This window comes from Colletotrichum paranaense, assembly GCF_030867605.1.
Source record: "Colletotrichum paranaense strain IMI 384185 chromosome Unknown Scaffold_10.1, whole genome shotgun sequence".
Taxonomy (NCBI): Eukaryota; Fungi; Ascomycota; class Sordariomycetes; order Glomerellales; family Glomerellaceae; genus Colletotrichum; species Colletotrichum paranaense.
The window spans coordinates 912,822-933,964 of NW_026848968.1; the positions used below are offsets into that span (position 1 = coordinate 912,822).

Below are 21,143 nucleotides of genomic sequence, written 5' to 3' on the forward strand. Positions count from 1 at the left end.
TTCTCATGTCGTTCTCGAAATGCTTGACCATTCACTCCCAATCACTCGCTCCAACAAGCCTATCCTTCCGCACTTCGATCGACAGTCAGTCACAGCCATGTTGTATTCTCTTGCTCTCCCAGCTCTTCTGCTGGTTAACTCTGCCTCGGCTACCAAGTCCGTCTTCGGCCGCCGAGACCTCCTGGTCTCCGACAACGTCAAGTGCGCTTGTACTGGTTTGAGCAGCCATTCTCCTAACTCTACGCTCTTCTCCAATTCGACGGCGTACGAGACCCAGCGCATCAACGTCTGGGACAAGAGAGCCAACCTTCATCCGGCCTGCATCTATCTCCCTTCAACTGCCGACGATGTCGCTAAGGGCGTGGAGATCCTCTCCACCTGCAAGGCCCAGTTCGCTGTCAAGGGTGGTGGCCATATGAACGTACGCACAATCTTACACCCAAGCCCCCTAACCTCTTGCCCCCTGCACCATAAGGCAGCCCACTAATTATACATATCCTGCAGTACCCCGGAGCCAACACCATTGACGATGGAGTCCTGCTTGCCCTCAACGGCCTGAATACAGTCACAGTCAACAATGACGAGAACATCGTCGACGTCGGTCCCGGCAATAAATGGGTCGACGTCTACTCCGCCCTGGCGCCGTACGGCAAGTACGCTATCGGCGGCCGTCTGAAGACCATCGGCGTCCCCGGCCTGACCCTGATCGGCGGTGTAAGCTACTTCCTCAACAAATATGGCTTCTCCATGGACAACGTGGTCAAGTACGACGTCGTCCTCGGCAACGGTACCCAAGTCTCCGCAACCAACACTTCGAACCCGGACCTCTTCTGGGCTCTCAAGGGCGGTGGTAGCAACTTCGGCATCGTCACCAAGTTCTCTCTCAAGACTTTGGACCTACCATTGGCGACCAGCACTTACCAGATCTTTAACGAGTCTGCCACAAAGGCCTTCATCAAGGCTGCTGCCGATTTCGCTCTCAGCGACGACAACTCTGAGGGTGCCGGTGCCGTCATCAACATCAACTACAATGTGACGACGAAGGAGGTCGTCCCGCAAGTCTTTGGCCTGCAGGAGACCACTGTCTCGCCGCCGTCTCACTTTGCCAACTTCACTGCTATTCCTGCCGTTTCCCGCAGCCACAATGTTACCCGTCCCATTGACTGGCACTCCCAGATGTTGTCCCCCAACCAGATGTTCCGGTAAGAAAGGTCCTCACCATAATCCTTCTCTATCGCAAACAAGCTAACGATTTCTGTTTAGCATTCAGTTCGGCCACCAAACGATCATTCCCGATGCCGACCGCCTGTACGAGATCTACCAGGCCTGGGTTGAAGCTATCGCCGACATTGCCGACATCGAAGGCGTTCGTCCTACGTTCATCTTGAACACGGTCCCGAGGACTGCTTTAGCGGTTGGAAAGAACAACGGCATCGGTAACACGTTCGGTCTGGATGCTGACCAGTCCTATATCTGTAAGTTTTCTCACCCACGTCCACATTAATTCATCACCGACAGTGACTGACTGAGAATCTCAGGGTGGCAAATCACTACCTCTTGGGCCCGCCCCGAGGACGACCTCCGCATGACCGCTTGGTCCCAGAACTTCCTCGCCCACCACCACGAGATCAACCAAGAGTTGGGACTGGCGACCGAGTTCGTCTACATGGGCGACGCGGGCGAGTGGCAGAAGCCTTTTCCTGCTTACGGACAGGGCAACCTGCAGAAGATGAAGGATATCAGAGCTCAGTACGACCCCAACATGGTGTTCAGCAAGCTCAACTGGGGTGGTTTCAAGCTTGGACATTAAGACTACGACTAAGTCTTTGACGATGCAACGGTCATTGGAGAAGCACTCACCAGGTTCAAGCTTGGCGGATGAGGAAGACGCTTGCATCCGTCGACTTGGCTTTCTACTTCTTTGTGCATATTTACCAGATTTGTCTTCACACCTGTATTTTCATCATGAGTAAAATCAATGCTTCTGATCTTGGCTTTGCACAAACGACTGATGCGATATGGAATATTTCCTCTGAAATTCATGATCCAGCATGATAAATGCGCCCCTCCGACTACCCTCTCCACTTCTTCCCAGCCCGCTTTGAGCTAATGCTATCGAACACCCGGGATCGATTTTTCCTCTCGAATCACAAAAGAAATGCCCTAACGATTGTTCGCTCTGTTCCGAAACGCTATGTCTAATAGGTAGTCGTAATCTCCAATCCCAGTCTTTATTGTTATCTGTTGTCTTCGTTGTCGTTCGTTAAGGATTTAGTTCGCCGTCGGGCCGTTGTTTGCAGTGTACGCCGGGGGCATCGCATCCGACGCGTTGTGGGCATCCTTGCCGGTGCCTGCAATTCCGTCGTTGGCAACATATCCTCCGCTAAACCCGTATCCGTTCATGTCCCCCCCGCTGGGCGCCGGGACGGTCGTGTTGCCCGCCGTTGCCGCATCGGTGACCGGAACTCCGCCCACGTACTTCTTCATCTCCAACTCGTTTTGCGCCCGTCTCTTCCTGCTGCGGCTGCATTTGATAATGGCGAAAATAACGCCGGCAATGGTAAGGACGATGACGACAACAATGGCTGCGATTACGCCACCCCCGATTGCTCTGGCCTTGTTCCGCGCGTCGTTGTAGTCGTCGTCGAAGTCGCGCGCCGAAAGGAAATGGCGGATGGCGCTGTTGGCTGTTTCTGAGAGCTGGACAGCAGGCATTTTTGTGGAGATTGGAGTTTATCTTGGTGAACGGGTGATCTTCTTTGGTGGAAAGACGTGAGTTGTTGTTTTGGGTGTACGCAGATATTTGACGAGGCAAGGCAAATCGAATTCGGATGTTATTAGGAACCAGAAAAAAACTGGCGATTTATCTTGGATGCAGTCAGCTTATAGACTGGTTTTCCCGTAGCTTCGCGGCGAAGGGACCGCGGCGACTCGCTGCATTTATCCCATGATAGCGGGAGGATTCCGGGCGCAGTCGGCGCAAGAGTTCGCAGGGCTCGCAGGGCTGGACCGCCTGGTTGGAGAAAATTCTCATGTTTTTGAGACACCTGAGTGAGAGCCGGAGCTGCGCCGTCGGCCGTTAACCTTACCTGGAAGCATTGAACGAATGAGAAACGTGCTGAGAATGCCAATTACGTCGATGTGCCTAGGCGAAGTTGTGTTAGCGTGAGAATTATTGTCTTACAAGGGCGACTCAAAAATAAGCACTGCCTCGATGTTACACTTGCTGCCTAACGTGATGTTGCCTACATCTCTCAATACAGATCTCACCTTAAGCTGGTGCCTGAGCACCTGAGTGAAGGTAAATGCAGCACGATCAAGTCTCTCGTCATGAAAATACCAAGACTATCTGCCTGTGAAGAGCATTTGACTACCTTATCCCAGCACGGGCTTCAAGTGACTTGATGCAACGGCGGCGCAAGTAAATGTTGGCAGGGATAAGTCTGGCCGCCCACTTAAATGAGTGTAATTGGTACCCACATCACGATTCGCTTGCCATAACTTTAACTGCCGTATGCTCACAATGTGACATGCACTTTGATGGCTGGACAATATCTTCGGAGACTTGTAGAACTAGATGCTCACTCAATGTGGAGTAAATACCGTCTAGTTGACGGCGGATTGTTTATTGTCTTCGGACCCGAATGCGCAATTTGTAACTCCGAAACCATGATCTCTCCTGCTCCTACTCCTCAAACCTCGGTAGTCCCGGGGCTCCGTTCATGACCTCCGGTTAGCCTTAGTCGATTTCCGACAGTATTGAATTCATAGTATTCCTCAATCACTAAAATCCCGTTCTTTCAAGATTTTTTCTTCTTTCTATATCAATCGAATGTCCTATTTTTTTTTTTTTTTTTAGCGTGGAACTGGGGGTCCTACCCCTTTTGACAGGTTGACGTCAACCGGGTTTTTGTTGGAATCTTGAGGATGGCCAGGTATCCCATCAACTACGGGACATCGACAGTGTAAAGACAGAAGCAAATCTTGAAGATCAAAATGACCAGGGGTTAAGCTCATCTTTACTCCGACTACATCCCTAAGTTAAAAAAACGAGTGGTAGAGGAAATTTGGGCCAAATTCGGAGATAATCTGCCTTCGCCATATTGATGAGGTAAAACTTGATCGTCTTCAGGACAGCACTTGAGCTTAGGTATGTGCTGCAGATACAGACTGTGACTATATTACACCTATGATAAATTATCAGCGCCAGGCGACCAATGTTCAAGGATTCTAATTTCAACTCAGTGTGATTCTTTAGCTAATCAATATCACCTTGGGCACCGGACGTCCGTTGAACATTGCTGGAGACGTATGAAGAATATTGTTCGAACAGTAGGCGCTTATTTTCCTGGCCAGTTATATCTTAAAATAAGTATGATGTGTTGGTCAAAGCTATCCGTGTATCTACAGGGTACCTTAGTATCTTTAGGGTGAGTATCTACAGGCACAAATATCCTATCTTGAGTAAGGTAAGAACACGAGTGGGTGTTCCCAGAAAACCATTCCTGTCCTTGGGTATTCCGCTGGATTCTTTGTTATCCACCTCAATAATGTGACGTGATATCACCGCTCTTGTGCAAACGCAGCAGTATTCCGGCAATTGTGCCTTCCCGTTTCAAAGAGTCTGTGTTCTCAGGTAAGAGCTACCTAGCCAGTGAGAAATGAGGAAAGAGCGAGAAAGAATAGTTGCATTCCTTGTCTACGTTCTCTGTTCTCTCTCGTCTTCCTCTCTTCCAAGCATACCCAATCTCAGCTGTTTCGATCCTTCGCCAGAAGGTTCGCGGTCCTTATCACCGGAGGGCTGGAACAAAGTGCGCTCATTCTTTGCGCCTGTACCTCATGAGATTTACTGACTCTGAGATCTCCAGTTGAAAATCAATCGATGAGCGTTTAATCGCTTGAATTGCTCACATACGACGACCTTGGACAGCAACCTGACCGATTGAACCTCTACGAACACACCTTCGGCAGCAAATTTCGTAACCATACATTCGGGACTTCCGCATCATGGCGAATCAATCAACCAGCGATGGAAAGGAGGGATCAGTGGTGCTGTCTATGGACATCATATTGCTCATCGTCGACCACCTAATTGCCGATGCCAAAGAAGCCGACAAAAGCATCGTCTGGTGGCTCGCCTACGTTCACGAAACACCTTCAAAAGTCGTCTTCCTTGAGAATTTCGTCGAGAACGGACGCGAGAAGGTCAACCTCAGAGGCCACTTTCGCAGACTTCAGCTTCCCTCACAAATCAATCGCATGAGTCGGTCGCTGGTCCATCGAGAATTCCTTCGTCATCCGATGGGCAAGATCTATCGTACTTACGTTTCTGAACGACTCCCAATTGACGCTTGGGTTCTCCCTGCTATCGATCGCTTCATTCCGCTTGTGGCAGACAAGGACGAGGAAAACATGCAACTGGCTGCACTCTCGCTTCGACAGTCTCTTCATCTACCTACGCCCCAGGCACCACCGCTTATTGACTGCATCCGTCGGATTCATCTTCCCCTTCGCCACGAATTCAGTGCGGCCCTTACTGTCCTCGCAGCACTTCCGAGTCTCACTGAACTTGCCATTGTGGTTGGCCAGTGGCATGACATTCATACGAAGACCACCCCTGACCCAAGTCACAAGAAAGCCCTCAGACGCATCAATCATGCCGCTTTTCCTGAACTAGCTGAGTGGGAGGAGGAACACGCCGACGATCTTCAGACCTTGTGGTTGCCTTTTCAGAAGAGAGGCGTGCGCTTCTTCGGCAAGATGATTGAGCGCAGTGGCTATGTGATGGAGCTTACTCTCAAGAAGAATCGCCTGTATATGAGATTGTGCCACCCATTCAAGCGCCCTCGAGTCTGCTCACACTGTAAGGCCATCCGACCTTGAGCTTATTGCTACCGAATATCTCTCATAACTGCGCAACTGAGAAAAGAGACATGCCTGAGCGATGGAGAGATGGGAGTTGGCTTCTTATCGTCAGACTCTATCTTCAGTCATCGGCAGACGACGGCAGGCTAGTAGAATAAAAAGATGATGCAGGATGGAGATTAGCGAGATAGGGAGGGATAGCTCACTTGTGCTTTACGACATCCGTGGGCGTGTCTCATGATATCGACCTGTAGTTTCATGAGTTTCACCCCGACGTGTTGAAAAATACAACTATCTCGCATTCTACACATTAGTTCCCATCGTAATTCATGATTCATCTCGGAGCTTATTATAACACTCTCGTTCTATATGGAACACTTCTTCAAAGGTTTCAGCCGCCGCAAAAGCCATGGTGGCTATGCTAAGAACGACAGAACCAACAGCGATGACACCTAATGGCACGTCTGTATTCATAACTTTCGGGAATCTTGCCATTCGGAGCCGAACTCCGTCCCTGCGCATGGTTCAATTACTACAGCGGGTAGTGATGACTTTTGATTGGCCGTGTCAAACTCTTTTTTTTTTTTTTTTTTTTTTTTTTTTTTTTTTTTTGTGGTTTTTTATTGTCTTGGCCTGTTTTGATATTGTTTGTTGGAGTTTGTTGGGTGGGTTGTGTTTTTATTGCGCCTTTTAACTCCTTTTTATTTTTTTTTTTTTTTTTTTTTTTTTTTTTTTTGCGGATGTGAGATCGCATCGGCCGTATTGATCACGAGTTATGCAGGTCAAGAAGTGATAGTCCTGGCAGGCTATGGTATCTACTCCGATCAAGTTGTTCAACATTTGTTCGCGCCTTTCCGGAAGGCTATCGGGAATACGAGCGATAGTCAAAGTTCAAAGTCAGGTATTGCAAAGCGGAGTCTTCCCAGTTCTGAATAAATATCAAGATCGGACCATGATGGTACGATTCTTGAGCTTCAATATCCTCCGTTGCAAGGAGAACCAAGCCTCATACGGGAATTCAGAAGACAAGAGTCTGGAGAGACCGGTATTGACGGAAGTTCATCTTGGGGGGTACGAGGAGAGAACTCATGGTCTTTCAACTAGGAAAGGCGCGATCCTGACCTGTTGTCCCAGGGCTGGAACCGTAGCGAGGGCAAAGACGTGGAATCACGAGGTCTATACAGTGTGTAGGTAAATGAGAGTCATTTTTGGACGCGTTGTAACTGGGGTCGAGGGAGGTTTGTGGTCAAGTAATCTCGAATCATGTTGATAATGTATTTGCCGAGTCTAAACTCTCACAGAGGAACCTGCCGGAGTGTACTTGTCAGGCGTCAGCCCCACAATTAGGCTTGGTCATGATAAAATAGAGTGCGGTCAAGATTGAGGACATTCATTGAAGACTGCAAAAGTATTGTGTGTAGATCATTTTAAGGACAGGGCGACTTAGTCAAAGCATGTTGAAAACAAAGATACGCGATTCCTATGATCCAGAAGATGTCCATGGTATGATGAACGTGATGAACGGACACCGCGGTGACCACAAGACCCCCACACACTACCTCCGCAGTTCAGAAGACGAGAGTTTACGGGGGAGCTAGAGTTCAGGCGTGAACGGCTGCAGATGACTGATGCGTCTGATTCAAGAATAGGGATGAAAAGAGTATGTACACAACGCCTTGTGAAAGGTGAGGAAGGACAAGTCTCGGAGTCTACGTCTAGCCGAAGAGCGGCTTCTTCTCCGCACAGACAGCACCGAAAGCCATGGAGAAGAAGGATTTCAAAGAACACCGAACACCGGTCGCTTCCAGTCGCTGCTTCTTTTTATTACTCACTGTGATATCTTAGTGTGACAGCCACGGAGAGACATCAATTCCGCCAGGAAGCTCACCGGCCACGATTGGCTACGGCCGTTGGCGTGTTGGAATAAAATGGATCGGACGAATCTCTGCCCATTTTGAGATGGTAGTCACGAAGCTAAGAATGAGACACTTCCCCTCATTCATGCCACCCGGTCATCTACTCGCTAGTGGCAGTCCCAAGCTTCATCAACCCGGACAGAATCTTAGGGGCAAGATCTTGCGTCTCAGCACTCCTCTCTTTTGACCAGGTGAAGTTTGTGTCAAGCTGACAAAGTCTGCAGGGAAATTATGGCTGAAGTGTATGAAGAATACCCGCTCAAGGCGGATATACGTACAATGATGGCCGAGACACCTCTTCCGATCATCCCCGAGGGGATGATAGACCCTGCCAACATGATCGGAAGCACGACTACCAGCATCGCCCTCGATCTCTTCGAAAAACTCACATCAGCACTGAAGGCCAATGATGCGACTGCTCTGGAAGACTGCTTCTTCGCGGAGCAGGCATACTGGAAGGATCAGCTAGCACTAACGTATCACCTTCGAACATTCCAACGGGCCGGCGTCATTGCAAGCAGCCTCTTGGAGACAAAGAATCTCCGAGGAGTAGCAGATATTGGAATTGATGGAGTCGCGAGTTTCGCGCCGATCACTCCTACCCTCGTGAGTCTTCATTCGTGCCAATTTCGTTGGGGAACAGACTGACTGGTCCATGATGCGAAGCAATTCATCGACTGTAATTTCACATTCAGCACAGCGTCCCCAGCTGCCCACTGTCATGGCAAAATTATTCTTCTACCCCACAAGCGCCAAACGGGGAATAAGAAGATAGTGAGCTGGAAAATTTGGGTATTGAGCACCAGACTTGAGGACTTTGTCCACTATCCCGAAAACTTGAGTTTGTTGCGGGGTCCTGCAAAGCAGCTGGGCATTCTCGAACAGTTCGAAACCGATGTGGTTATCATCGGTGGCGGCAACAGGTAAGCTCGAACGGAATATCGATACCTTCAACGAATCCACATTAGCTAACGAGTACGTGTACTTGAAATGATGTAGCGCAGTGACAGTTGCTGCTCGGCTGAAGGCTTTGGGCGTCGAGAGCGTCATGCTCGATCGGAACCCCACCCCGGGAGACAACTGGGCTCTTCGCTACCACGCAATGAAGTTCCATATTCCAACAGCAATATGCACCATGGCGTACCTGGGTAAGTGTTGAGTTTGAGCCGCGGAGTATTCGAATCATACTAACGTTAAGCAATTTGGTCAGAATACGCAGAAGAGCAGCAATTTCCACACTTCCTCACCAGAGAGGAACTTGCAAATCAGGTGAAACGATACGTGGAAATATTCAATCTGAACATTCTCAACTCGACCAAGGTTGTTTCGACAACATACAGCCGGGCTTCAAAACTCTACACAGTGACATTTTTGTCACCCACCGGTCAGCGTGTTGCGGTGGCCAGGCACATAGTTCAAGCAACAGGGATTGGATCGCAGAAGCCTCATATGCCGTCTATGGCTGATGCTGATCTTTATCGGGGTGTCAGTGTTCACTCTACTGCCTATCGTAACGCCAAAGACTTGAAGATGCTTGGTGTCAAGGTCAGTCAAATGCTTCGAATCGGACGGCGATAAATTACTTGATTGACCCGTATTTTCACACCTAGTCTGCTCTGGTCATAGGCTCAGCAAACACCGCGTTTGACATTCTCGAGGATTGCTACGCTGCCGGTCTGGCGACCACAATGGTTGTTCGCTCCCCCACTTACATCTTCCCAGTCGCGTACGTGTGCGATCCTGCAGCGCATGGAAATTACGAGAAGCTTGGCGTGGAAGCAGATAAGGATTCTATGGCGATGCCCACTAACATCGACGCTCACATCGTGCGGGGACACTTCTCCCACCTTGCCTCTCAAGAGCCGGATCGCTATGCCGCCCTTGCCAAAGCCGGATTCCCCGTCTTAGACAGCCGCTCACCGGAATGCTGCTTGATGGTCAATTTGTTTGAAAAGGCTGGAGGACACTACCTCGATGTGGGCGGCACGGCGCTGATAGCCGAGGGTAAAGCAGGTGTCAAAGCCAATGTCGAGCCCGTTGCCTTCACTACCACTGGACTCAGATTCTCTGACGGTAGCACACTTGATGCGGATGCCGTGGTGTGGTGTACGGGATTTGCTGACCGAGACGCGCGTACGACGGCGGCAAACATACTGGGGGCGTCGACAACGAATGACATTAACAATCCGTTAGGGGGAGACCAAGACGGAAACAGCGGAACCCTTGGACCTCGAGAGATCGCCGCTCGACTTGATGCAACTTGGGGTGTCGATTCGGAAGGAGAGGTTCGGGGAGTGTGGAAACGGCAGTCCCGGCTTGACAACTACTGGGTTATGGGTGGTGATACGAGGCTTCAGCGATGGCATTCACGGACTTTGGCATTGCAGATCAAAGCTGAACTCGCAGGTATTCTGCCACCAGCCTATCGGGATACACCTATTCCCAAGCGCCGTTCAGGTGTTTCCAGTCGTCTCTAGTGGCCCATCTTGTTTATAGGTTCATTCTGTTCCTGTTGTCGCATGAAAAGGTTGCTATTGGAAAGTCGCGTCCAAACTAAGGGCAGTCGAGATGAAACTCGAGAAGACTTTCTTTGACCGAAGAGCATTCTACGTTCATGTCTTACTTATGTTGGTTTACATTGGGTTAAGTCACGGCGAAGATGTTTGATTACTTGAAAGAATAGTTTTCATGGGATATTGTAGGTTTTGAGAACGAGGCTCGTCATCTCAGGAAGTAAGAGATTGACAAAAGAACTTATGCACGGCACATGATTGTGTGTTTCGAATCATGTGGGTTTCATCCTTGCTGAGTTGCCTTTCTTTGATCACTGCCGCCAATGAAGTGGTGTCAAGACCCAACGAGAGCGAAGGATCTGCGGGGTTTATTTACAAGAAGTTAAGGTCGTCAGCTCAACATCGTGCATCTTCGTCGTGTCAGCAGCCACTACTGAGGCTTAATCATCATGTGCGTGCATAAATAGAATACTTGATGTATTCTTGACTTGGCACACACCACACCCCCAGATTCTTGTCACACACTCTACCACCATAATTTAGCTTGTTTTCAAGTCCGAAGTCCCGATCGGAGCTCCAAGGTTGGCCATGTCGTCAACAAACGGAAGTATCACCGAACAACAGTGCGAACATCTCGAGGAGCTCCAAAATTTATTCATCGTAAGAGCTTGTTGCCGACTGCAGAAAATTTCTCCACAAATCATTAATCATACGACAATAATGAAAAGTTATTTCCCAGCGCTGACCTAGAATACCGAAGTAGACCGCACTACGAACGAAAGTCCCTTCGCATGCTGATGCCCTAGAGTGGAGGTACCGCCATACTATGACCGACTTCATGTGGCGCCAGGTACCCATTGAAGAGACGCAGTGCTGCCTTAGACAGCTTGTGCAGACTGCCGATGAAGATAGAATCCGGAGTATCTTTGCCAAGTTTCTCACAGCGCCCACGGAATTACCGGATCAAAAGACCAAAGCTGCAGATACTCTCTGTGAAGTTTTTGGCATTGCACGACTCATTGAAACGAACGGGAGAAAGCCGTATGAAGTATGGTGCGCCTCGAACGACATCATGTGGGAGGCAAAAGTATGTTGAATGAATTTGCTCTATACTTTACAACTCCGCCAGGTCAGACATATTGTAGAGGATGAGCGACTGGGCTAACAACTACACACTACAGATCTGTTTTGAGGGTAACGAAGAGAAATCATGGTTCTTGGCTGGCAGTATTCCCAGTGGAATTGAAGTCGGAGAAGAGGCGATGGCCATGCGCAAGCAGGTGAAGATATTCGTAGCCTCGGAGCCAAAGTTGAGCGAGTTAGTTAGCAAATACTATGAGCTCTGTGATATGTCTGAGGAAGAGGTGGAGGCATCAAGGCGTTGAGTGGGGAGTTTCCTCCCTGACATAGGTTATTCCTTAGCAGTGCAGGGAGAATATGTAACCGTGACTTGGATGATTAACTCATTTCCCTTGGATGAATAAGTCGATAGTTCGTGCTGTTGGATAAGTATGAGTGGTTCGCATGGGGCCATATCTGTCAAAACCGGAGATCCTAGGTCCACGATTACCTGCGCCATGATAATGAACCTCCGCGCATATGTCATAAAGACTTAATGGGGAAGCGGAAGTAATAGCGGGTTCGGAATCAAATACAATCTCGAGGTATAACTCCGCAGACCTTGCTCGGGTTCAACCCGATGCCAAGTCCGCGGAATCTCGCCTTTGTTGTTCGCAACGGAGTCCGCAATGCGAATGCGCAACCGACATTGCGACCTTGCGGGAGAACTACACCAGAACAAGTCACTTCATATGCGCACATCGGCGCAGCTTTGTATGGTTGAAATGGAGATATGTGGAGCTGAGATCCGGGATCTCAACGCACGCTCTCAAATCCGATGAACCGCTGGTAGCGATCGGGTTCGTAACGTTTCTACATGACTATAGAGTACAACGCTAGCTTCATACTAACCACTACAGAGATAGACATACCAAGACATTTGGATATTGAGGCTGGTTCATGCATGTTTATTACACTTTCGTCAATTTCAAAATGGTAACCACACTATAGGCATCACCAGGGCCTGTGAACTATATAAATATGGAAGGCAACTCGCGATGCAAGAAGTTGGTTTGGAAGGATAACAGTCTCGACTGAAACTTTCAATCCCTACAGAAAATCTCGCTCCTGATAACACGATGCTTCTTTCTTTTTTTTTTTTGCCGTTTCTAGCAGATGTCGGGACAGTAAATGCTCAACCAGCGTCGACCCAAGATGTCTGCAATACTTTGAGCAAGCTGTACTCTGATTCCACGATTCTTCCGGGCACAAGTCGATATGACTTTGAAAACACCTGTAGGAACCACTTCGACTCAGACGCTGGTAGTATTATGCTTACACTCGACTCTAGACTCGTGGACATCCACCGCATGGCTTGGGCCCGCTTGCGTATTTGCCTCGTCCTCTGCGGAAGACGTCTCGATTGCGGTAAAGCTGTTCACCCAAGCAAACGTACCGTTTGCAGTCAGAGCCGGTGGCGGCATGACTGTCGATAATGCGGCAAACATTGGTCCAGAAGGCATCCTGATATCCAGCACGAACATGACTGTAATAGATATCAATGATGACCATAGCCTAGTGTCGGTGGGACCTGGTATCCGCTGGCCACAGTTCTATGCTTACCTCGACAACTTCAATCGGACCGTCGACGGAATTCGTCTTGGGAATGTTGGTGTTGTTGGCCTGCTACTCGGTGGCGGAATCGGATTCTTCTCTTACGAGCATGGCTCTGTGTCTACCGAGGTTCAGGCTTTCCAGGTATCACTCCTGCCTTCAAATCTGATAAGAATCTAGAACCTGACTTCTCAAAGTGTGTACTTGCAAATGGAAATATTGTCGAGGCCAGCCTCACGGAGAACTCGGATCTCTTCTGGGCGCTGCGCGGTGGTGGAAATAACTTCTGCATCGCGACAAGGGCCGACCTCCGTACCCTCAATGTTTCTGCTGTTGACATCGGCTCCGTTTCCTATGGAACAGAAAGTCAGACAGAGTACTTGAAAAGTATGGTGGACTTTGCGCATTACGCAGACTTTGACCCCAAGACTGCCGTGGAGGGCCAGATTCGCTGGAGCCCTTCGACCAATCCGCAGAAGACTTTTGACGCCTTCATCTTCCACAGTGGAGAAGACCTTCAAGTCGGCCCTCAGAACTTCACTGCTCCCGGCCTGATGAATTTGACGGCACCAGTTCTCCCGGTCACTGGAGGAGAAGTAGTCCGCCAGACAATGGGAACATGGTCCAACGCCGTCGATTATGCCTCTGATGCCGGCAGGAGGCAGCTGTGGCACTCAGTCTCTATACCCGCAGATGCTGATCTCTTTTATATTTTCGTCGACTCGTACTTCAACGGTATCGCCGAGCTTGACAACATTCCGGGCTTTTTCACAGCCCTGGCCATCATGCCCATCACCAAGAGTCTTCTAGAGAAGAGTGAGGACAACGGCGGGAACCCTCTCGTGACTCCAGGCCAGGAATACCAGCCTCAGATGTGGTTGGTCGAGAGCGCTTCATGGCCCGACGCCGAGGACGATAAGACGGTCTTCGATGCTCACCAGAAAGCGAACGAGGACATCAAAAAGAATATTCGCGCTGCAGGTTCCGATCTTCTTCCTTTTGTTTTCCTCAGCGCCGCGCAGAAGACCCAGAGCAATGATGTCTTTCCTGGCTATGGTGAGGGAAACTGGCAGAAGATGAAGGAAATCATGGCGAAGTATGACCCGAACCTTGTCTTCACAAAACTGGTGCCTGGAGGTGCCAAGGTTGAGTCTTAGGGATCTTAGGAACCATTTCAATGGCCCAGTCTTACATACTGACTTACCTTGTGTAAATTATTGAGACATCTACCACATCTGTGTACAACTAGACTTTCCTAGCTACCCTAGGCCGGTGACAGGCATGCTCTTGTCTTCTGTATAAAAATCTACTTAACTAAGAAATCACTGAATGCCGTATCGGCTATTCACTTATTGCATTCAAATAAATGCCGACTACTGATTTTGCCTGATAATATGCAGTCACATTAACAGGAGGACGTACAAGTACGAGAGCGGTCTCACCGAGGCCGATGACAACGACCGAGGGTCGAGCTTGGGGCAAGCGACCGAAAGATCAACTCAGTGAAGGGTAATATCTGTGCCATCCTTGTGTTGACAGTATGTTGCCGACAGGATCGGGGCATAGGCGAAGGTCTCAACTGAAGCCGTCGGCGAGTTGCGAACAGCTTTCCAACCCAGAGTCAATACTTAGGTAGCCTGAACCAGTTGGCTGTTTCGAATTACTGATCACATAATCAACGTGCTTATTGGGTCCCACACCCGGGGATCAAGGCGGGGCATCTTGCGAGACGAACAAAGCGCGAGAGTTGGAAACTACAATATTGTTTGGCTTCAATTGAATCTGCTCGAGAAGATCATCGATCAAACAAACGGAGAGACAGGAAATGCGAGATAATTCGATTTAGAAAACTGAATTAAGCCTCCGAGACCCCGTTCGAGATCGCTTGTGACTCATTGCATTCACCGAATGGGTGCCGATAGATGCCCTGATCTCAGTCTTGAATACATTTGTAAGCAGTCAGGTCGTCACTCATTGCTAAACTCGCTCATCTCTAGACTCTATTTAGAGCGCACGCGTGATTCAACCTAACCCTGCATCGAACTTGATTGTATTACGATAACATCACTTGACAATGTCTACCAGCCCAACTTCTACCCGCATCGTCATAACTCCCGAGAACACAGGTCTTTGGGCAGTCCGGCAGAGCGATGAGGCAGCAAAGCGAACTAGCGAGCTGCTAGAGAAAGACTTGAATGTAAGAGGGGAAACTATCCAGACCCAAAAGAAGAGTTCGATCAACTGCTAACTCATCTTCACCAGCTTCATCATGTTTTTCTCAACCGATCCGGTTTCCATGACCACGTCAGTCGGGCCCGGACAGAAAGAAGGGAGGCGATGATTCTAACAGCTCAACCAGATGCTTCACCATATTCTCGCGCTCTACGGCACCGGAGCCAACGAGGTTCAAATCCAGAAGGCATTCGACCTGCGCCACGACCTTCAACGCCCCGTCGAGCCTCGCCATGATGAGGTTGTCTCCGAACTCCTGACTGACTGGAGCTCCGCACACAAGTATCTTGGGAAGGATGAATATTACCCGGATTTCCTCGCATACTTCCAGCGTAAGATTGAAGCCGACGGTTACGAACAGGTCGTTCGTGAAACACTGCTCAAGCGCGACGCTGCCTCCAACAACATGCTTCTTCGCCTGCACGGCGGTGTTCTACACTCTCTGATACAGCTCATGCATGGTCTTGAATGGAAGCAGCCTACGATTGTCGCAGAGGGTCTTGCGCAGACTGCGGTTCACGGGACTAGTTCGCTTGACGACCTTCTGCTGCCGAGCGAAGCCGCCATTGAGCAGAGCGCGCAACACACGCGGATGCCAGCTATTCTTGATTTGTTCAAGGAAGCGAGGACATCGTCTGCTTTAGAAGGTGCTGCGCGATTCCAAGATGATAGCAAGATCAGGGATGGAATCCTGCAGAGAGCTAAAGAGCCAATGCTTGAGATATTGCGCAAAGTGCATGTCTTGGATGACGAGCTAGAGGAAAGGACGGCGGAGATGTTCCACGCAATCATTCTTGTCGCTTCTAGTGCGGCTGTTCACCCGACTAAGCACGTCAAGTACGACTTCTTCCTCATGTAAGTTTCTCCTACAGTGGCTGTGAGTCGACAAGATCTGACGTTTGCTAGGCACCATGTAAATTCTGCTGTGTTTTACCTGACGACGCTGTCTCAATCATGGCTTTCACGTGAGGACAAGAAGCGGCTTCTTGAGTGGAAGATCCGCATGGACCTGATTGAATACACGGCCCGAGGACGAACCCCGATAGATGTGGGACTCATCACATCTTATGAACCTAAGGTTCCAGGTGAAACCTCAATCAGAGGCAAGTCCATGGCGCTCCCAATTCGTCGCCTGGCTTAAACACTGACATATATCCAGCGATTGGTAACCGATTGCAAGACTTTGGTGATGACGGGCATGGTATCAAGCAGGCAAGGGCAACAGCGTTATGCCACGAGTTACTCAAGTCTTACGAGGACAAAGCCTGGAACCAACTGAAAGGTGACGATGTGTGGAGAAAGATTCAGCATATGGTTGTGGATGCCCTTGAGGCTCCTGGTGCACTTTATGCGCGGTCGACTGGGTATGAGGAGGCTTGGGTGGACATGCCACCCAAGTCGGCACCGCGCCGATCTGACGAAGAACTGCGTGCTCTGCAAACGGGAAGCGGTGCTTCAGCTGTTGCATTAGCGTCTTCGTGAGCTGGATATACACCGTTTGATGAGAATCCGTGGGAACCTGTCCTTCCAAACACCCGAAGCGTCTCGGAGTTGGCCCTAGTAGAACCTAAACAAACGAGAGATAGGTTCTTTTCTACATGATCACAATGATCAATTGTACTTTCATGGCGAGATCTTCAACTACAGGAGTCTAAGTAGCAAGGTTCAAATGTTATAACTCCAGGACAGCGCGAGTGACAGCTTCGATATAGGCCGTGGCGGGCATGCTGGCAGGGTCGCACATTACGTCACCCTTGACCAGAAGCTTTAAGCGCTGACTACATCCCACGGTTGAAATGGCTCAAACGGCAGTGTTTATGGCTGAAAATGAAGACTTAAAGCTGCATTGATCGACATTGCCAGTCCACCCCAGCTGAGGTGATGACTGATGGCATCACTGAGATATGGCCTCCCAGTAACAGCAGTTGCATACGCTGTTGTATGGTAGATGCTAAGGTGCTCAGCGGATGAATTCTCACCCTAGACGTCAAATTGAGCTAGGTATGTTGAGCCAAGTCAAGACAGCTCTCTGAGATTCCTCGACCTCCAAAAAAGTCCATATAGAGGCGAGAACCGCGCCTAGCCCGGTGACTTAACCCATTGATATCCTTAGTTCCGATCTCCAAAGGTGAACGGGATTGGACCCTAGACCAAGTTCGCGCTTCAGACTCGCGTCTCAGGTTGTCTCTCCTCCCCGAACCACCACATACGACCATACCCATTGGAAAACTCGGGATCCCGTCCGCTCTCCCATAGATAAGCCAATGAGGGCCGGATTAGTAGTTGGGTCGGTGACGACCAGCGAATACCTGGTGTTGTATGTCTTTGATCTTTTTGTGAAGATATCGTGAGTTTTGTTATGGTTGGTGACGATGTGAGGCTCAGTGGAGATGTTTGTGGATTCGCTGCGTCGATGGTGCATTGCAGAGTCTGTGCGTATTGTAGGTGGTTGAGAACTCTCAGTGCTTGACTGACATGTCAAATATTCTTTGTTCATAATTCGAAATAGATCGATAAGTCCAGAACGTTGATCAATTGTTTACATGAGATATGAAGCTAATGTCGTTCAAGCTCTGCTAGATTATTGATGAAGCCAAAGAACCAGCTCCACTCTTAGCGACTTCTCATCCGCGATGTAGACTAAATGCACTCTTCTGTCACACATCGACCATAGGGCAGGATTAGCTTGTTACCGCCAGGCACAAGACGTTGAAAGGCTCCTTCCTTGTCGTACTTCTGTGAGACAGCCTTCATCTTCTTGACGTTCTCCTCTCCGTAACTGCTGATGACATCGGCGGTCTCGACAGCGTTGTTCATCCACTGATTCGGCATTAGAGCATCGCGCTTCCGAGCCAGCTCTGTGGCCTTGGCCAAGAAGTCAGCGTCCATCTGAAGGGCCGCCGCATCATCGTCGGCGTTACCCCAGCTCGTTCTCAGATTGAGCGCTGCGAATAGTTGATTAGTTCACTATTTGTGTAATAGACAAGGCCCGCCATCTTCAAAGGTGTGGTTGCACTAACAGTTCTGATTGACCTCCTGCCAGTCACCTGTGTTGCCGCCCTTTCTGCCAGATTCTTGTACAGCGTGAGGAGTGACGGGGTGCCAAGAAAAGCCTATGGTGTGGTCAGCAAGAGTCGAAGATGCGTAGTAAGAGAAGAACAGTTCAGAGACCTCCTTGTAGAGCTCCTGGTCCGCCTTCATGTTGATATTGCCGCAACCAATACTGCAGAAAGTGTACACGTAAGCATCTTTCTAATGAAGAGATTAGATCTACTACTAACCGCTGGGTATAAACTGCCAAAAACTCGGGTGTCACGGCCTTGGATGCCTCGGCGGTGAGAGTGCTGCGAGAAAAGAGTGTTGCAATGGGGCCCACATCAATCAGAGGTTGAAGTGCCGTGGGATAAGAACCTGTGAAGTTGACCTTGCCAGTGAAAGAGTTGAGGTCAATGGTAGTGAGGCTGATTGCGGGGATGACCATCTCCATGCAGGTGACCATGAGCTGTGGGTCGTCGAGCAGCGCTCCAGTTTGGATCTCATAGAACGCATCCAGGGCAGCGTCGGCTTGGCTCAGGTTTTACAAGATGGTGCCAAAGAAGATCCCGTTGGGAAGGGGAAGGTCTTCGTATCAACACGCTTTGTGTAGATGACTTCTCTCCACTGATTGCCGACTTTCCCGCGCGTAAACTCACTCTATCGATCGAGCTTTCCAACCACTCATCATAGACTCAACACTGATGAATCTTAATGGGTCAGGGCTCGCCACACCGGATGGAACCAAGGTGCCCAGCTCTCTCTGGCGGCCAACATCAATAAATTGCAACTGCACGTGGTCTGATCCGCGACACTAGGATCTTGCTCCTCGGTGAGACGACTAGTGCCCTTGATACAGAGAGGTTCACGCTGCGCTGGCTGATGCTGCAAAGCGAATTGACAGGACCACGATTGCTATGGCTGAGCCCATATAGAGTGTCTTGGTACTACTAAGGTCGCCGATTTGATATACGTATTGCACAGGGGCCCCCTTTCAGGAGATGGGAACACACTAGGAAAAATTCTAAGCTAAGGGTATGTACCACAAGATGTGCGAGGCACAGTTATTGGATTAAAGAGTTGTAGTGGATGATTCCAGAATGGATGGTAATCTGGCCAACTTCATCAACTACGTTGCGCCTCGAACGTGATTTCTGTATTATACTCAAGCCGTTCCCGCCGACTAAGGTAGCGATGTATATAACTCTGCTTAGGTTGACTTGTGCTCTTCCCCTGGGGAAATCCCAGCAGATCTGTGCTTAACTTCCTCGCGTCACGTCAGCCAAGCCTTTGAAGTCCTTCAAGAACGACCATCGACCCTTCTCATGCCAACCCTTTGGCTTCCATTCGTTGATGGTCTTTGGAAACATGTCGACTATCTCGGGAATAGAATCATCATGTGCCATGGTAACAAACACATTGTCGTACCCGTCCATCTCTTGCACCTTGGCAATCGTTGCATCCGCAGCTCCGTGATCATGAGTGTACTCGGCATATCGAGGGTCTCGCGTAATTGTATAGAATGGAGCTCCACAAAGCCCGCCCTGAGGACCTTTGTGATCATCAGACGTCAGCTCACGACAAGGGGAAGATGGTCCTGAAGTCGGTGAGCCAAGACGAAAGTCGCTCGGGGTTTTGCGGCGTGCAGAAGGTCGGAACTCTCCACAGTGATGGCACGAGTCGGCACCCATGAAGACGAATGTGTCCGGGTTGCTTGTTGTCCGGGCTAGCGCTCCAACATGGCCGATGCTGTGTCCAGGAGCATCAACGATGTAGAACGAGCCGTCACCGAAGTAATCGAAAGCTGTGAACGGACCAAGAGGGACACAGCTGGCCTTTTCAAAGTTGACCTCGTCCACTGATTTCCCACTATATTGACCATTCTCAGCTCTCGATACGTTTTAAGTACCTTTTGGACATGTTATACATCAACTCACCTCAGATCGCTGGCTAGCAGTGGCGCCAGATCATCGTCGGGATAACCTAAACGGAAAGCATCTACGAACCCCGGGCCAACGACAACTCGTGTAGTATCGGGAAACAAACTGAGATCTCCGACATGATCCCAATGATGGTGACTATATTCAGCCCATATTAGGATGTCCCTGGCGGGAACAGAAAGAAGTACCGAATCAGGCACATGGGAATTTAGTAGGGATACACACCTCAATACCACAGCCTCTATGTCGCCTGGAGCGATTCTCTCGCGTTTCAGAATATCAACGATGTCCTCTTTCAGTTTGATTTCAATCTCGTCGTTCTGAATCTCTGATAGCGAAACCGGGCTGAGTTTGTGCCAGTCCTTTCGTAGACCGAGGTCGAAGAGGACTTTCCTGCCGGTAGAACTCTCGATCAGGAAGACGAGACATGGAAGGTCGTTGAATGTTCCATGCCCAGGTATGATAGGCTCAACATAAGGCGCTGTAGGCACTCCACGAAGGAAACAGTTGTTGAGGACGGACACCTTGACTGAGGCGCCGGACGGGCATGGGAGGTTATGCGGCAACGTTTCCATTCTGCCTCTTGCTATTTTGTCTCCTGATGGCCTTCTCTTCTGAGTTGCGGCAAGAGACTAGAAGCAAGAGTTAATGATCTATTGTCAAGGAGTGTGTGTTGCGTATAAGAGAAACGAGCCGAGGAGAGGAAATCAATTATAGGTGATTTACGAGATCCGTTTCAAGACTGAGGTGAGCATACTACCTCGTACTAAAGTACCTTCGATGGTCCGCGAGTGCAGAGCCATTTCAGTAGCATTTTCCAATGAATGGAGGCCCATCGCTACAGATAAGCCCGCCACACGCTCAGAAGTACACGCTCAGAAGGTTCTTGTCTCGAGCACCCAGCTTCCACTCGCAAGGAGCCAGTAGATAAGGGTAACTGTGTTTCCGGCAATTGTCCCACTTAGAGCAGC

At 49.6% G+C, this 21,143-nt stretch overlaps 10 protein-coding genes across 10 annotated transcripts; 7 read left to right on the forward strand and 3 right to left on the reverse strand.

Annotated features, from left to right (window-relative positions):
* Positions 1-97: 97 nt before the first annotated feature.
* Positions 98-1,810, forward strand: CPAR01_11980 (FAD binding domain-containing protein; the record flags this gene model as incomplete). Its single annotated transcript, XM_060496238.1, has 4 exons — positions 98-421; positions 505-1,202; positions 1,264-1,475; positions 1,539-1,810. The coding sequence occupies 4 exons, from the start codon at positions 98-100 to the stop codon at positions 1,808-1,810; spliced, it is 1,506 nt and encodes a 501-aa protein (XP_060345023.1).
* Positions 1,811-2,271: 461 nt separating this feature from the next.
* On the reverse strand, positions 2,272-2,715 carry CPAR01_11981 (uncharacterized protein; the record flags this gene model as incomplete). Its single annotated transcript, XM_060496239.1, has 1 exon — positions 2,272-2,715. The coding sequence occupies one exon, from the start codon at positions 2,713-2,715 to the stop codon at positions 2,272-2,274; it is 444 nt and encodes a 147-aa protein (XP_060345024.1).
* A 2,292-nt stretch (positions 2,716-5,007) lies between these two features.
* CPAR01_11982 (uncharacterized protein) lies at positions 5,008-5,883 on the forward strand (the record flags this gene model as incomplete). The annotated part of the gene is made up of 1 exon (XM_060496240.1): positions 5,008-5,883. The coding sequence occupies one exon, from the start codon at positions 5,008-5,010 to the stop codon at positions 5,881-5,883; it is 876 nt and encodes a 291-aa protein (XP_060345025.1).
* Positions 5,884-8,012: 2,129 nt separating this feature from the next.
* Positions 8,013-10,258, forward strand: CPAR01_11983 (uncharacterized protein; the record flags this gene model as incomplete). Its single annotated transcript, XM_060496241.1, has 6 exons — positions 8,013-8,387; positions 8,448-8,704; positions 8,781-8,929; positions 8,992-9,326; positions 9,392-9,914; positions 9,975-10,258. The coding sequence occupies 6 exons, from the start codon at positions 8,013-8,015 to the stop codon at positions 10,256-10,258; spliced, it is 1,923 nt and encodes a 640-aa protein (XP_060345026.1).
* An 862-nt stretch (positions 10,259-11,120) lies between these two features.
* CPAR01_11984 (uncharacterized protein) lies at positions 11,121-11,679 on the forward strand (the record flags this gene model as incomplete). Its single annotated transcript, XM_060496242.1, has 2 exons — positions 11,121-11,381; positions 11,476-11,679. 2 exons carry the CDS (start codon positions 11,121-11,123, stop codon positions 11,677-11,679), a joined length of 465 nt encoding a protein of 154 aa, XP_060345027.1.
* Positions 11,680-12,631: 952 nt separating this feature from the next.
* On the forward strand, positions 12,632-14,124 carry CPAR01_11985 (FAD binding domain-containing protein; the record flags this gene model as incomplete). The annotated part of the gene is made up of 2 exons (XM_060496243.1): positions 12,632-13,111; positions 13,165-14,124. 2 exons carry the CDS (start codon positions 12,632-12,634, stop codon positions 14,122-14,124), a joined length of 1,440 nt encoding a protein of 479 aa, XP_060345028.1.
* Positions 14,125-15,041: 917 nt separating this feature from the next.
* Positions 15,042-16,681, forward strand: CPAR01_11986 (uncharacterized protein; the record flags this gene model as incomplete). The annotated part of the gene is made up of 5 exons (XM_060496244.1): positions 15,042-15,164; positions 15,230-15,271; positions 15,318-16,054; positions 16,106-16,284; positions 16,359-16,681. The coding sequence occupies 5 exons, from the start codon at positions 15,042-15,044 to the stop codon at positions 16,679-16,681; spliced, it is 1,404 nt and encodes a 467-aa protein (XP_060345029.1).
* An 877-nt stretch (positions 16,682-17,558) lies between these two features.
* Positions 17,559-17,669, forward strand: CPAR01_11987 (uncharacterized protein; the record flags this gene model as incomplete). Its single annotated transcript, XM_060496245.1, has 1 exon — positions 17,559-17,669. The coding sequence occupies one exon, from the start codon at positions 17,559-17,561 to the stop codon at positions 17,667-17,669; it is 111 nt and encodes a 36-aa protein (XP_060345030.1).
* Positions 17,670-17,839: 170 nt separating this feature from the next.
* CPAR01_11988 (mitomycin radical oxidase) lies at positions 17,840-18,698 on the reverse strand (the record flags this gene model as incomplete). Its single annotated transcript, XM_060496246.1, has 3 exons — positions 17,840-18,144; positions 18,220-18,422; positions 18,481-18,698. 3 exons carry the CDS (start codon positions 18,696-18,698, stop codon positions 17,840-17,842), a joined length of 726 nt encoding a protein of 241 aa, XP_060345031.1.
* A 793-nt stretch (positions 18,699-19,491) lies between these two features.
* Positions 19,492-20,747, reverse strand: CPAR01_11989 (uncharacterized protein; the record flags this gene model as incomplete). Its single annotated transcript, XM_060496247.1, has 3 exons — positions 19,492-20,101; positions 20,170-20,337; positions 20,398-20,747. The coding sequence occupies 3 exons, from the start codon at positions 20,745-20,747 to the stop codon at positions 19,492-19,494; spliced, it is 1,128 nt and encodes a 375-aa protein (XP_060345032.1).
* Positions 20,748-21,143: the final 396 nt, after the last annotated feature.